At 36.0% G+C, this 17,388-nt stretch overlaps 1 protein-coding gene across 4 annotated transcripts; it reads left to right on the top strand.

Moving 5' to 3' along the window:
• The first annotated feature begins 728 nt into the window (after positions 1–728).
• LOC126370240 (anosmin-1) lies at positions 729–17,315 on the top strand. 4 transcript variants are annotated; one of them, XM_050015054.1, is made up of 10 exons: positions 729–789; positions 2,644–2,835; positions 11,083–11,269; positions 12,711–12,909; positions 14,057–14,241; positions 14,752–14,894; positions 15,718–15,856; positions 16,075–16,207; positions 16,380–16,455; positions 16,864–17,315. In XM_050015054.1, the coding sequence occupies exons 2-10, from the start codon at positions 2,668–2,670 to the stop codon at positions 17,035–17,037; spliced, it is 1,404 nt and encodes a 467-aa protein (XP_049871011.1). In that variant the 5' UTR covers positions 729–789; positions 2,644–2,667; the 3' UTR covers positions 17,038–17,315. The 4 variants fall into 4 exon arrangements, with proteins under 4 accessions (XP_049871011.1, XP_049871010.1, XP_049871008.1 ...); XM_050015053.1 differs by having other exon boundaries at positions 734–865; XM_050015051.1 differs by having other exon boundaries at positions 734–1,093.
• Positions 17,316–17,388: the final 73 nt, after the last annotated feature.

The raw sequence follows: 17,388 nt of genomic DNA, 5'->3' as shown, positions 1-17,388 counted from the left end.
TCTAAGAGTCCATTTCTTTTTATCCGAAGAATATAGAAGGTTACAGCCTTACAGGTTAGGTCTTAGAACAGTCTTTTAATTATTTTTTTGAACGATACAGTACAAAGGGAGATTCATTTGCCATTGATTACGTCCGGAATGTTAATATACTTACAAAATATTATGGCAATATTAATTTGCTGTTGCTATTGTATTCTTAACTATAGGGCATGCACTTTTTTCTTTAATAACATTAGTTTGCATCAAATATCTCATAATTTTAATTTTAAACCAATATTTTTTTAGGATGGGTGACCACAAAAAAAAAGCTTTCATCTCGAGCTCCTCCGTGCTTCGGAAGGCACGTTAAGCCGTTGGTCCCGGCTGCATTAGCAGTCGTTAATAACCATCAATCCGCACTGGGCCCGCGTGATGGTTTAAGGCCCAATCTCCCTATCCATCTATAGGGAAGGCCCGTGCCCCAGCAGTGGGGACGTTAATGGGCTGATGATGATGATGATTTTAATTAATTACATAGAGAGTTAATTTTAAGTATCAGCTCATACCGAACCCTATCGACTATTTAACGATACACAATTGCCTTTTTTTAATAAGGAAACCGGCTCGGTAAAAGCAACCTTCCGTCATCGGTATTCCGACAGGAAAGCATCATCGATGTGTATTAATGAAGCTGAGACACGACACGGACCCGCGGTGCGCGCACGCATCGCTCTCTGCCAGTCTTGCCGCGCATTTCGAACGAAACACACGCAACTGTCAAAGTTGAATTTACCGCCTGTCAAAACAAAGGTCATCAACCGCAAACGCATTCGAAAACCAAAATGCTTTTAATTGAACACGAAAATAGAATCAAACAAGACGCTAAGTAATTGAAACTAATTGAGGTGTTTTCACGTTTTGTTTTTGTTTAGTCTTTGTTTTTGTTTCGGCAATTTAACGCTAAGGATTGTGACAAAAACTTTAATCACATTGACTTTGAGAGTATTGTCTGAATAAGGAGTGATTAACAAAGTTTAAATTAATAAGTTATCATAATATACAGTTCTATGAGTTTCATAATACATAGATAAACTCACGCCTATTTCCCACCGGGGTAAGCAGAGACTATGAAATTTGATTTGCTTCGATCCGGACACACTTAAGTTCGGTTTGGTTATTCATAAAATAATAATGTTTTCCTTGACAAATCCGTTTTATTTTGTTGATTGATCGTATATATATTCGTAGACTACCTACATAGGTATATGTACTAGATACCTACTTACTGAAAGACTGCAATGTTTTAAATATAATAATACATAAACTGCCTATATACGTCCCACTGCTGGGCACAGGCCTCCCCTCAATCAACCGGAGGGGGTATGGAGCATACTCCACCACGCTGCTCCACTGCGGGTTGGTGGAGGTGTTTTTACGGCTAATAGCCGGGACCAACGGCTTAACGTGCCCTCCGAAGCACGGAATCATCTTACTTTTTCGGACAATCAGGTGATTCAAGCCTGAAAAGTCCTTACCAAACAAAGGACAGTCTCACAAAGTGATTTCGACAATGTCCCCATCGGGAATTGAACCCGGACCTCCAGATCGTGAGCCTAACGCTCTAACCACTAGACCACGGAGTTTTAAATATATTATTCTATAATTTAATGAGGGATTTTCCAGGCCACGTTCCTCAAAAACAATATAGATGGCGCTGTACACATTTTTCTTCGTTTCACCTTCTAATTTCATAAATAACAGACATATACATCTTTTATCTTTGTTTTTGGGTATATGATGACCCTTTTTATAGTATTACACGCACAATTAAATCTTCCACCCATTATTATTCTGATCAAAATGAAGAGAAGCAATATAGGTAGCAACATAATTCTATGCATAATGTGATTCTAATATCAAGCAACCATATTATTTTGCTCATATTGTATTATTGGAAAAATCCGAGTAATGAGAAAATAGGTAATTACCACGTTAAAGTTGTACAACGCCATCTATATTGTTTTTGGTGAACGTAGAATGGAAAGTCGCTCTTTAGGTATACGAACTTATCTAATATTAGGTAACTGTATGGATAATTGGTTGAAATTTGAGCTAGGTAACAACTTTTTATCAGTTTCATAAGTTTGATGACCTACTGGTGTAGGGGTGTCATTTATTTTATAAAATACATTACTGAATTGATAAGTTGATAACGTAGCGAAACAAGCACTCTTTTAATTGGTATCATTAGGTACACTGTACCATGCATGACTACTTATTCATTTAATTTCATATGCACATCTCTTATTGTAGGTACTTAACGATGTATGTCCCTATTTATTAGTAAATAATATATAAAAACGCAGGCATAATCCGACTACTTAATAAATCTTTTTATCAGTTTATTTATTAACAAAGTGACTTAGTAATCCTATAACCTGTTTCAAAGTATTAGCGTACATACATTAATCTTGTGATTAAGATAACTTACATAATAGATATTTCTTTTGAAAAAAAAAAAATACTCCTAAGGCCAATTAAAAAGACCAAACTTATTTTGATGGGATTAGTAGGTAAATTTACAAAACTCTGAGAAGATGCAACTTAAAAAGTTTTCAATTGAAGTATCCAAAAGTTTTAAGTTTTTATTTTCATGTGTTGCAGATGCTTTGTATAGTGTGGTGAACAATGACAGTGAAGATGTATTCGAAAGTGGTACTATTTTTAGTGGTAGTGTTGGTGGCTCCCTCAGTGTTGGGTATTTCAAAGAAGCTAGCGAGGTTGCAGTCGGATCCTCTGTCGAAGACCAGATGTGACCTCATGTGTCATGATGTCAGGCATGAGGAGAAAGCACAGGTGAGTCTTTCATAGCATAGATTGTACACAACAACATTACATAACTTAACTTAAGCTCACGACTAAGTACAATTGGGCTAGTCAGAGGTACATCCATAGCAAGATGAACAAATACCTACACCTCGCCAAGCTTTCTGTTAGACCAACATGATAGGTGGTAATCCGGTAGATTCTACATTATAAGTATTATATAGACACAGGGCTAGAAAAAGTAAAATTGGAACAAGTAATATAAATCTGATTAGGAAGTACCTTTTATACTTTTATAACACTTGCTTTTTATGGCGTTGCCATTAAACTTTGCAATTTTGGTAAAAGTTATAGACACTTTTAAAGATTCATCATCACTAATTTAAGAGCCACGCTCTTGTCGGTGTAGCATTCTCCATGCTACTTTATAGGGAAAAATAGAGCAGTGGTTTTAAAGATTAGATGAAGTAAATTTAAGTATATTAGGTTCGCTACTGTTGTGTTGATTAGCTATTTTGATAAAATACATCCATCATAAAATGCAGTGCATTGCAGATAAACCTTATTATATCAGTCATTGACACGATTATACTTAATCATTATTTTATTCTATTATACCGTTTAAAACTATGCATTAAGGAAGATTTCATATTCTAGTTATGTATGTCTGATAATCTTTTCAATGTATCATCAATTTAACGTATTACCGTAGTTTATAGTTATCTACATTTCTTTTTCACCGTCGTCGATTAAGCCGTCAGTTCTTGTTATTATTTACTTAAGTAAGTATGATATCATTCCATGCGCCAGGTCAGGCGCATAAGGCACAGGGCTGCTCTGTAACCTTGACACCCGGGTTGATTAGATCGGTTACTGAACCTTAGGACTCACACAGGAGAAGAAGATTAACCAAGGGAACTTTAAATTAAAAATGATTGCTTTAAACGTCACAAGCTGAGATACATTTTTTAGAAATTGCACGTAAGTAAACCCGAAAGCGATAGAAGCAGTGAAACCAGAAACAGAATTATGCAAGTTTATCAATAATATTCATAATATTTATGTAAGTAAGTTAGCGCGATTTGCACGCGAAACTTACTTAAGTAGGTAGAATTGTAGCATTGCAATTCATTAAATACATAAAGAAACAGTGGTAAAATAACGTTCCTATTATTTTTTCTGATCTTTTTCTATCGTTTGGGTTGTGGATTACCAACCAAACCTGGCGTCAGGGTTATTATTGAGCCGTCAAAGACCCCTGACATGGCTAATATAACGACTATGTGTTTACATCAATCAGTAAGTAAGTAGTAACCGGGACCAACGGCTTAACGTGCCTTCCGAAGCACGGATCATCTTGCTTTTCGGACAATCGGGTAATGTCGTAAGCAAACTCTCAAAGCAATGTTTGCGATATGTCCCCATCGGGGTTCGAACCCGGGAGCTCTGGATCGGGAGATAAAGAATACTGTTATGAAAGTAGCGATATCTGCATTGTATAGTTCTTTTTTCAAATATGTTCCGCCGAATAATTTTATTACCTAACCTTTAGGCAGATAAGACCGGAGTACAAAAAAGAACAATTTTAAAAAGAAAAGTTGCCAGTGCCCTTACTTTGAAAGAGTTTTACAACGGGACCATTCCCGAGAACGGCACATCCCTAGTAATAATACAATAGAATACATACCATAACTTCAAAGAAAGGTAATATATACAAACAAGTAATCCCAAGTACTTATACTTTTACTAACATTTCCTTCCAATGACTTCTTCCAGTGTCTCGTAAGTAAATCTATGTATATACACAAATTACAAATTCCGAATGCGTACACTAACTGTATATGCATTGTATTATGAATGTACTTGCGTTTTCTTGCAACTATGCTAAAGCTGTGTTTATATTACCAACTAATCATACAGTAGTCACCTTACCAGAGATGTGCCGGGCAGAAAAAGGCGCAAAACTTAGGTAAAAAGAGCTTTATTGCCTAACTTTTAGGCAGATAAGACCAGAGTACAAGAAAGAACAATTTGAAAAATAAAAGCAGCCATTGTCCTTTAGGTACATAACATAAACTGCATATATATGTCCCACTGCTGGGTACAGGCCTCCCCTCAATTAACCGGAGGGGGTATGGAGCATACTCCACCACGCTGCTCCAATGCGGGTTAGTGGAGGTGTTTTTACGGCTGATAGCCGGAACCAACGGCTTAACGTGCCCTCCGAAGCATGGAATCGTCTTACTTTTTCGGACAATCACGTGATTCAAGCCTGAAAAGTCCTTACCAAACAAAGGACAGTCTCACAAAGTGATTTCGACAATGTCCCCATCGGGAATCGAACCCGGACCTCCAGATCGTGAGCCTAACGCTCTAACCACTAGACCACGGAGGCTGTTACCTAACTTTACCTTTAAGGTAGTACTTAAAAAAAAATTGCAAAGGGAACATTTCCACTCTGGAAACATTACCGGGCACGACACATCACTGCACCTTACCAGTGTAAAAATATCTGTTAATACCAGAAACATGCATAAATTGCGGAGTTCTGTCTTTAGTGGTTACCAGGTTACACGCATTATTTTTAAATATTTTGTGTGGAACTGACACTTAATTCCTCGTTTAAATTCTTCAAACTTTTTATCGTCGGAGTACCTATAAAGAGAATCCAAATAAATTACGCAGGTAATAACCAGCGACGTATTCATTAGGCATACTGAACCAATTGGTTCAAGATAAATTATGAAATTCTGATTAAGTACTAAATAAATACAGATCTAAAACTAACGAAAAACATTTTCTACCAAATTAATAGTTATTTATGATTGATGTATCATTTTGTATCAATATGAGGACGACATTTTCTTGTAAGAAAAAATTCTCTATAAAATCTATACTTATAATAAATCTGTAGAGAGGTCAATTCTGTACATTAAATATTTTTTCAAAATAACTATCAGGGGGTGATAAGTGATCGATACTGATGCCAAAAATGCAATCAGTAAAATTTTTGTCTGTCTGTCTGTCTGTCTGTCTGTCTGTCTGTCTGTCTGTCTGTATGTTCCTTATAGAAACAAAAACTACTGGACGGATTTTAATGAAACTTGGTACAATTATTCTTCACACTCCTGGACAGGTTATAGTATACTTTTCATCACGCTACAATCAATAGGAGCAGAGTAGTGAAGGGAAATCCTTTTGTATGAAAAATCTAAACCACTCAAGATAGACGTTTGAAATTTGGCAAGCAGGTACCTTAGATACCGTAGAGGTGCACTAAGAAAGGAATTCCCGAAATTCCCACGGGAACGGGAATTAGCGGGAAAATCCTTTTGTATGAAAAATCTAAACCACTCAAGTTAGACGTTTGAAATTTGGCACGCAGGTACTTTAGATTTCGTAGAGGTGCACTAAGAAAGAAATTCCCGAAATTCTCACGGGAACGGGAATTAGCGGGAAAATCCTTTTGTATGAAAAATCTAAACCACTCAAGTTAGACGTTTGAAATTTGGCATGCAGGTACTTTAGTAAACTTAAAGGTTAGTTGCAACAGGATATAACAAAATTCCCACGGGAACGGTAGTTAGCGGGAAAAAACATTTGTATGAAAATATCAAATCTAAATAAAAGGAGAAACTGACTGACTCAGTGACTGACATATCAACGCATAGCTTGAACGGCTAAACGTAGGCATTTGAAATTTGGAAGGTACGTAGCTTAGGTACCGTAGAGGTGCACTAAGAAAGGAATTCCCGAAATTCCCACGAGAACGGGAATTAGCGGGAAAATCCTTTTGTATGAAAAATCTAAACCACTCAAGTTAGACGTTTGAAATTTGGCATGCAGGTACCTTAGGTACCGTGGAGGTGCATTAAGAAAGGAATTCTCGAAATTCCCACGGGAATGGGAATTAACGGGAAAATCCTTTTGTATGAAAAATCTAAACCATTCAAGTTAGATGTTTGAAATTTAGCACGCAGGTACCTTAGATACCGTAGAGGTGCACTAAGAAAAGAATTCCCGAAATTCCCACGGGAACGGGAATTAGCGGGAAAATCCTTTTGTATGAAAAATTAAACCGCTTAAGTTAGACGCTTGAAATTTGGCATGCAGGTACCTTAGTTAACTTAAAGCTTAGTTGCAACAGGATATTGCAAAATTCCCACGGAAACGGGAGTTAGCGGGAAAAAAAACATTTGTATGAAAAAATCGAAACCGCGTAAGATAGATGTTTTCAATTCAATTCAATTAAATTATTTATTGCATTCCATGTAGTACAATGGGGTGTTACATAGGCATAGGAACTAAAACATGGACCCTGTAGGGCACAGCAACGTTGAAGAGAAGAGAGGAAGTGTGTATTAAAATTAAAACTCAATGAACAATCAATTAAAAAAAAAAACAATTCAATCAATTGATTCAATCTAGCATGCATGCATACCTTAGTAAATATAAAGTTTATTTTTGGCTGTATTTTGAAAAATGGGAGTTATTGGGAAAAAAACTGTATGAAAAAATCTAAACTGCATAAATTAGATGCTTGAAATTTGATATGCACTCCCACACACACAAAGATCTCTCTCTTATATAACACGCCACGCGGACGAAGTTGCGGGCAAAAGCTAGTGTAAGAATAAAAAAAAAGTAATTGAAGTAAGACCCTTACTAATAATCAGTATATATCTATTCATAGGGCGTTATCGCACTACACCCTATTCTTAACCGATCCGAATCCGAGAATGACGAGATATACTTTGTGATATCGGATGACGGACATCGGTCATAGGTACCATACAAATTAGTCTACGATCACATCGGACCCGTCATTTAGTTTTGACAGACTTGTTTCAGATAAGAATCGGAGTGGTGTCTAAACGCCCTTATGCTCGTGCGATGAATCACTTAGTTCAAAGCAGTCATTATAAGAACTAAAACGAAGTAATAGAGGGATGTTAACTTAGTTATGTTGGAGTAATGGGCCGAGTAACGGGTGTATGAATGCTCTCATTCAAATATAACTTTCTTAATTACAACATGGTTGTGAAATATAAGTAGTTGTTCATTTGGGTTTACGTTACGTCACAAATATGTTCGAATTAGAAGAATACAAGTGTATTAACAAACAACATAAGTCATTTAACGGTTAGCGTGTGTGCAATAAAATTGTATTTGATTTTATTTATTATAACTTAAAATAGATCTTAGAGTTGATGGTAAAGCTGGCAGAGAAAGACCTAGAAGGACTTACGATGACCAAATTGGAGATGTCCTTAGAAAAGGTTTAATACGATCTACTCTGAACCGGCGTGCGTGTATGAAGCGATTGATGAATGTGGAGGAAGCAAGAGAAGTGAGTCAGGATCGAATCAAATGGAATTCCATAGTCTCTGCTTACTCCGGTGGGAAATAGGCGTGAGTTTATGATGTAAAATAAATTTTTATTCTGGTACATACTAAATCGCACACCTATATATAATATATTACTCGTATGTTAAGCTGAAAAAACATAATACGTCATCATCGTCATCTCTCTAGCGTTATCCCGTTTCAAACATAATAAGCCTAACCTGACGATTTGACAGGTTCGGTTTTTTTAACAGAAGAGACACAAAACAGAAGCATAAAGTACTAACTAAATAAATGATTTCCATCAGATATTTTTCTGAACAAGAAGAAGCATGGCATGTCACGTGTATCAATTTGACAATAGGTTCCTAGGTCAAAGATAAATTATGAAATTCTGATTACTAAATAAAGACAGATCTAAAACTGATGAAAAACATTTTTCTTTTTTTTTCTATATAAATTATTTATCAATTTTAATAAAGAAAAATGTAATAAGTGCGACATTTTGTCACATTTTTCTATGACGTCACGGGTTGCTTTTTCATACAAATTCCATAGTATTTTCTTGTTCGACGTTTAGTAAAAAGTAACTGATTCGACTAGTTGGAAACTACCCTATTTCGTGCCTTTGTTTTAGGTAAGTACTTATTTAACTACAACTAACTGTTGTTTAGAAATACTACTTAATCAATGTTTGTAACCTTTCAATGTTTTCAATGAACTTTGGAAGTTTACATGTTTGTAAACTTTCAAAGTTCATTGAAGCTACCATGACGCTTAAATTAAACTTTATAAGTAGGTATAAGTAGATGGTAAACTAGGTATAAACAGTAAGTTTTCCTCGCATTCATGTAACCATAGCCAATATTACGTTGTAATATCGCGTAATAATCTGTTATGCAGTAGCTGAGTAAGCGAACTGCAGTAGCTGCATTAGTAACTTGAGTATAATTCAACTCGGATGTTGAAAGCAATATCACTTGGATCGCATCATTGTGTTGCCTACTTCGTCATTATCAGCTGTCTAGATTTCAGAAAATTGTATATGGTTGCTATGATATAATACGATGGATCAATATCCTAAGGAAAAAAAAACAAATTTTGTGTCTTCAAAACATATTGTATTCCGAGTTCGCCTTTCGACTGGCGCAACATTGTTTATAAAGAAACCAGGGATGGTACGGAGCTCCGTAACCGAAACGATTGTATATCCGAAATAAAAAAACCCGACAAGAATTGATTACATACCCGGCCGAACCAACAAAACAAAACAACCATAAAAAGATTTATATTCCTATATCCGTATCCGCAGTGGAGCAGCGTGGTAGTGGGACGTACCTATGTAAATTGTTTATAATATTATGTTATGTAAATTATACCTACTATTGAAATTTTTATCATTATCTGTGTCATCAATACTTAATCATGGATACTTCATATCCGTAACATCCCTGAAACAAACATAAATACTTATTTGTAAGGCCGTGTTCAGGGATACGCGGGCACGGGGCGTCAAGCGTTTTTTCCGTTCATGGAGAGGCGGCGCGTCATGCAGCGCATTAAGCAGCGCACCAAGCAGCGTGTTAAGCGGTGCAACAAGCGGCGCCTCAAGCTGCGCGCGCAGTTCAGTGACATAGCGGTTCTAGGCGTGTCACCCGCCACATCGCTTGCCGCATCACCTAGCGGCATTGCCCACCCGTCACCTAGCGGCATTGCCCACCCGTCACCCGCCATATGTGACGCTACAATTCAAACAAGCGCCTGCAAAAACGCTTCTCCGTGAACGCTCAGTACATTGTCATACGTTTGTTTTCTGGCAGCCCGAGCCCTGAACGCATTGTTTTCGTTGTTTCTTGTAAGTGGCCCAGAGCCCTATATTGAATCGAAGTGTACCTATAACAACTTTATTTGTAGGTAGGAAGGAATACCTGTGTCATACTTATGGCGATTACATCTTAAAATCTCCACATCCGCATTTATTTTTATTTTAACTTTTCGTATTTCCCCATTTCTCTACAGATCTGCTTAACAAAAGAGCTTACGTGCAGCTCTACTAATACTTTCAAAGCGGAGAATGGTTATTTTTTGCGACTCCACGAGTCACGGAGTCAGTGATCGATCTCTACTGAACTAATGTTCCTCATAAACATTGACACATTTTTTGTGGATTTTGTCTCGAAATACTTTGTTTATAGTTAAGTACGTCAAACAGAATACTATCAGCTAAACAATAATACTGACACGCTCTGAAACGGTGTCCGCTCTTACTTACAATTTATTTATTGGCGTTTGATTCGCTTTACTGGTCCAAAAAAGGTAAATCTTGAACAACAATAAATAGTCATTTTATGCATGCACGATTTCCATTAATTCAGTAAAGCTTGGCTAAATAGCTGTTATATAAGCAGGTACCTGTGTTTTTACGTAAGATTTCATAACAGGTTTATCATTACTAAAGCAAAAGGACTTGCATAGTTTTCAGAACACGTATTTATAACTCCCCCGAATTTACTACTCATAACAATCTGGTATGCTACTCCCTTGACGCGATAATGATACTTAATTATTCTCACGGTATGTGCTGGATTTTAGCTAGTAGGTAGGTAGGTTTGCCTACTAGCTAAAATGTAGCTGCTAGAGAACACAGCAGGTATTTTAAAGTCTAACAAACACTGTTTCCGCAAGGAACTAGACAACAACCTGGCCAAATGATATTTGGAATCTATGGTATTTTATGAAATTACGGAGTTACGATGTCACCAATAAACAACTTAAAAGTCCATTGTTTTTATTTCGACATTCTTTTGAAGTTCGGTAATAATAATAGGTACTTACTTAAAGCAAAAAAATATATTTTTAACATTTTAGATGGGCGTTTTGCAATTTACTTTTTTACACAATAGTAAACATAAAATGTAATTTCCTCCGCAGTGTCGATCGCAATGCCGCCAGAAACAGCTGAAGCCTGGGACATGTCCAGTAGCAGACAGTCCGAAATGGGAGGCTGCCTGCGTCCGCGCATGTGACGCGGACTACCAATGTGACGGCACCCAGCGTTGCTGTCACCATCGATGTGGTTCTACTTGCAGCGAGCCTACAGATTTGCTTACTTTAGCCGGTAATTATAAATATTATGGCACAAGGGATGGCACCTTTGCTTTACGCATAGGTACTTGATTTTTCTCTAAGTACTTAAGTGTAGTACCTACACCGGACATGTCGTCGAAGCCGGATCGGCTTGCGTGTAATTACACATACTTCTTAAAAAAAAATCTAAAGCTTTCAATTCAAAACACTAAATAAATGGTCTCAGTTGTTGATAAATTCAAACCATCAAAGACAGGATTCGGATCCGTGAAGCCGGGAAGAGTATGTTACCAACCTTGGGGCTTTCATCCTATCCGCACCAATATTTTTTATTTTCTCTTTGCTAGTTTATTAAGCAGGAGTTAGTCCTATAAACAACTGAGGCCATTTATACTAGAGGCGCCACACAAACTGACTCGGAAAATACCTACCTAATTTGTGTTACCTATAAAATTCAGTCAGTGAATAAATCGCTGCTAGTTCAACATGTCAGGTACACTTGAAACCAGGTCATTCGCCTCGTATTGATCCGAAGTTTCTAGATACCCTCGATGTTTCATACTATTTTCACTTCCTATGTCAGCTAGGTAGGCACTTTCATCGCTTCAAAAACAATTTCCAGTCCGCCAGGCTGGAAACAACCGCAAAAGTCAAGTTATCAGCGCGATCATTTTGTGGATGGGTGATCTTTAATGGTTTTTTTCTCTAAGTACTTACGTAAACAACTGCCAAAAGGCACTTAACTCTTACTTAGTTGCATTTTTGTAGATAACTCAAGCTTATTTTAGCTGTAACTACCTATTAAATATAAACTCTGCGGTTTTCTCTACCTCCATAATATAAGATAGGTACTTGTCGGCAAGTGGTGAAAGGGGCCTTTAGTCATGACATGAGTTAAACATGCAAAGATCATTGACAGGACAGCATAACATAGCATCGTACCTCTATCAGAGGTGTAGGTCGCTACGTAGGTAACAGCTCTGAGTGTTCGACAGGACATTCAATACCTAATTGGCCGAACAAATAGAGTAGGTATTTACTGCTGTTCTCATAATTCTCCTTACAGTCATACCATAACAATCCACCCTGTTACCTACGGTCGTCGTAGTTATTAAAATATATATAATATATTAGTTCATACACATTTATATCGACATCTAAAATTCATTATACACTTATATTTGTTTCGATTATCTACCAATTATTATTAGCAGTATTTATAAAATGCGAATTAGATATCTGTAGTTCAAATATGACCAAACCTTTTCGCTCCGGAAGCCAGAAGAAAAAAAAAACCTTTTCGCTCCCGATTGCCAACTGTCTCCTTTTCTTTCTTCTTAAAAATGTCCGCCATTATGTTTCTTTTTCAAGGACTGGACCATAATAATAGTTTTGGCCAAAGGAGTTTTTACTTCGTTCGGGGATAACATAGCTTACACACTGAAATGCTCAATCACCTTTCTTATGTCCAGGTCTCCCGCCTATGCCAGTATTAGAAGAAGCAAAGGAGAAGCGTCGTTCGGTTATGGTGAGATGGTCTAACGGTGTTGGAGATGCTGCTAGAACGGTTCCAGGGAAGATCTTGTATCTACTGCAAGAACAGCACCATCTTGGGCCAAAGTATGAAGAAGCTAGACTTGGGTCGTGGAACTTGTTGCTAAGGACTAATAAGTAAGTTGGATTTTCTATGGCAACTTTGAATAAGTCTTTTTTTAAGTTTTGCTTTTGTTAGTTTACTTGTATTTTTGACACCATCGGATGATGTTCGTCTATTACAAGTAATAGCGTGCGATAGTGAAGTTTGCCTGCGTTATTAAGAGCTAAATACAGCGATAAAATAAACTCAATCAAAAAAAGGAATAATAATACATACTAAGTAGAACGTAACGCGTAGTAAATAACACAATAACACTATTCTATAAGTTTCCAATCCTTTATTCCATTCTTCTGACACGGACATTGCGTTTGCTTTACTTACAACACCTTTTATTACGTCGGTAAACTTAAAAACAACTAAATTATGTATGTCGTCCACCGCACCAAAGCGAACGAAACACGAAATATTTACTGTTAATTAAATCAATAATAAAATTAATGAGCAAACTGTAAATAAGACAGGATAATTGTTATTCATACATGTATTGGTAAATCACGCAATACAATGCAATCCCAGTTTTTCCTATTCCTCCATTTACAAGCAATTATAGTAAGCACTTACACGTTTTTACCGGTAGCACTAGTTACGGAAAAGGTGCTGGAATGTTACGTTTGCACGAACAAAACCTTCCAAGTTTCCAACAATACACGTACTTGAGTTTTAAAATATCTGTATAAGAACTTCTTCGTTTTAGGGAAACAAAGAGAATAATTTATGGGGCTGGTATATAAAGCTTCGATCTGTTTCATTGGCCACTTTTTTAAAGTTAAGCAAGTAAACATTTTTACCTACTCTATTATTCATTGAATCGTCATAATAGGTACACCACTCTTATTTACTTTTTTGATAGGCTGGTATTCCACTTCACAACCCACACGATAAGAAGAAGATAGGTACACTAGTTTTTTATAGCTACATAGGAAACTTCAATGCAAACTACAGAAGCGATACACCAATAATATTACATAACCATTGCGATACCCACACTTACTTTTTTTTAAAGTCTTCTAGTTAATTTGTTAAAAACTTTTCATACCTACGCATGTGCATAGGTAGAATAGGTAATTCACGAATTAAAAAAATTAGCCTACCCCAACGGGAAATAAACGTGATCTTATATTATATTATGGTCGTGTGTAAAAGAGAGTGGCAATTTTTCAGGACAAAAATCTCCCTTCGCAACCTGCTAAAACCGGGTCGTTGGTACCGATTCCGTGTGGCGGCTGTGAGTGTCGCTGGTACGAGAGGGTTCTCCCAACCTGGCCCTCCGTTCACACCGAGGAAAGGACCTAGGCCGCCCCCACCGCCTAAGAAGCTGAGGGTTCGACCTATCCAGGCTGAAAATGGTGAGGTGTAGAAAAACATAAGTAACATTAAGCCAGACCTGTACCTATCAACGAAAAGAGAGTGTACAATTATTGATAAATAATGATATTATGAATATATTCTCTCTAAGATTGTTAATATTGATTAGATAAAATAAGTTAGGTATTACAAAGTACTTACTTACTAAATCATACATAATTGGGAATAGTCATGTCATGATGATATCTATGCGATTGGAATAGCTATCCATTCTACTTATCATTTTGAAGTTTACTAAGTATTATAAAAACATATTATAGGTACGTAGTACTTGTATATTAATCAATCCATGGTATATTACTTAAATAATTGTATTTTTGAGTATTTAATCAATAAGAAACGATACAATAACTGTTTCTTTCGTGTGCAACAAACAGTTTATTGTAATGTACAATGTACTAGGTATTGTATAATCTTCGTGACTTAAACAAAAATAGCTTAGTATACTTAGGTAATACGTCCTATTAATAACGTAATTCAATAATTTTCAGGTACGATAACCGTTCGTTTGGAATGGCGCGAGCCGAGGTCGGATCTGCCGGTAATGCGGTACAAAGTGTATTGGAGCCGAAGAGTTCGCGGTTTGGGCGGGGAATTAGATTCCGTTTTAGTCAACCATCAAACTGTACCTAAGGTAAATTGATTGCGAAGGTATATTACTAATGGTATTATACAGGGTGCTAGTGACATCGTAACGAAAACTTTGAGCGATGATTCATGATTCTGAGTTGATATCAATTGGAATTTTCCGTCGCAAAAACATGGAACAGAAAATAATTAAAAAATTACACAAAAAAAGTCATGAATTTTCAGACAGGAAATTCCACTTGATATCAACTCAGAATCATGGTCTGAACCATCCCCGTCAGTATTCGTTACGATGTCACTAACACCCATACCTACTTTTATGGCTACCCGTGTATGTACAGTCACGAGTACTAATATGTATACACTTTAAAACCATGTCATATTAACTTTTTTGACAAATTAAACCATAAGTCTCATTAAAAGTCAAATATGATAGTACGACAGGGTTCTAAAGTGGGTACATGATATTGCTCATGACCGTACTCATACGGGGTACAAGTGACATCGTAACGAATACTGAGAGGGATGATTCTTACACCCTGTATAGCTACATTGTACATTTAGATTTAGTAAGTAGTATCTACCTCTACGTCATCTTCCAAGAAGACCGTGAGGATTATGTTGGAGCTACCTACCAGAGGCTTTCTCTTCTCCTTTTACCTAAGTAGAGGTTACCTTACTTCTACGACATAAAGTCTATGTACGTACATTGATGTCTATATAAAACATGTCCGTGATGATAAACGATCTACTTAAAAACCAGCCAGACTGATTTGTATGCTTGGATACAAATTAGTCTGGCTGGTTTTTAAATGATGTTAGCTGAAAATTATTAACTATTAAAAAAACTCCGCTTATTTTTGTTCCAGGAGAAACACCACATTGACATACGAGACCTACAACCGAACTCGATGTACTTCTTCCAAGTGCAGACAATCAGTCAGTTCGGCTTGGGGAAGTTGCGAAGCGATAAATCCGCCATATTTTACAATACCACCAGTGCTAATGGTTAGTAAAACTTATTTTAAAACGTAGAAATAAATTAAAAAGTTATAAATACATGTTACCTAAGTCCATCCGAGACGAACAAGCTCTACCTTGGCTCAAAAAACTTTGTAATTTTGCACTACTCTGATTCTTATCCCGATATACGATTTAATAGGAAGGTATTACGATTGATACGTACTTATAATAAGTCACACTTATTTTGTATGTTTGTATTTCAGACCATGTCCCTGAGGCTCTACAAAAGCGCCAAAAGAAAATAACGGGTCTTAAATTAGTAACATTCGTATGGAGCAACCATTCCATTAATGGACGGATTACTTGGGATCCTATTGGAACTAAACATAAAGAGAAGTACGTATCTTTTTCTAATACTTACATATTATTTGTAGCTAAATAAAATATACCTAAGTAGGTATTTACCTAGTTTGTTATCAATTTCTTTCTCATGTATCTACTGTATGCTAAGAAATATAATGTTAATATTCCTAAATTATTATTAATTTTTTACATGCATTTTTTGCAGATATTACGTGCACTGGCAGACGATAAATTGCGATAAAAACAAAAATCACAAAATTGATTTATCGGCTATTACTCAGGTAAGTAATTTACAATAGGTATGTGTAGGGCTACGAATAAAATGTGTAGGGAGATAAGATACTTACAAATACTAATTATTGGTGTATCTAAAAAGTACTAAATTAAAAACTTACAGCGACATTAAATCGATTGTCAATTTTTTTCTGGTTGTTTTTTAATATTCCCGCGCACCGTTACCGCCAAATTATTTTCATGGTTTTGGAATGTAGGGTTTTGGCCTATCAAAAACATTTTAGTAATTTTGATATAACGTATATTTCTAGTAAAGCAGCATGGCCTTGTGACCTTAGACTATCCCTTAAATGTGCAGAAGGAAAAAATAATAATTTTAGAGCAGTATAACTTTTGGAAAAAGTAAAATGAAATACATAAATATTATAATAAAATGTTTTGTACTTTTATTGCAGAAAAATGTATTCGACATCTACGAAATTGACTTCGAGTGCCGCTATTTGGTAAATGTTAATACATCATGGAAATCAAAACTAAAAGAGTCTGATATCACTGTAAACGTACCAAGTTGTAAATATATGGAAGAAAAAATGCTCAAGAAACCAGGAATGTTAGGTTGCAAAGCTTAGCTATCATATTCATTTTACAATTAAGTATTATTATCAGTAAAACCTGTAAATTATTAAAATATTGTTAGACTGGTAAGTAATAAGTAATAATAAATGTTATGTATGTAAAAAATAGAGTTAAGCTCATATTTTTCATATAATTTGTAGAGTATGCACTAGACGACGATCGTATTGCATGATATTGTTTCTTGTAGGTACCAATTATAACTATAACAATTAGTTATTTAAAGATCGTACCAAGTATTATTAAGATTTAGAAATAAAATGAATTCTTTTGATTACGACTTTTATTTCTTGTAAGTAGGTAATATTACTATCTTACACAGTCCTGTTATAAGTAAATTGATTAGA

This window comes from Pectinophora gossypiella, chromosome 10, assembly GCF_024362695.1.
Source record: "Pectinophora gossypiella chromosome 10, ilPecGoss1.1, whole genome shotgun sequence".
In the NCBI taxonomy this organism is placed as follows: Eukaryota; Metazoa; Arthropoda; class Insecta; order Lepidoptera; family Gelechiidae; genus Pectinophora; species Pectinophora gossypiella.
This window is presented reverse-complemented; position numbering and strand designations above follow the sequence as displayed.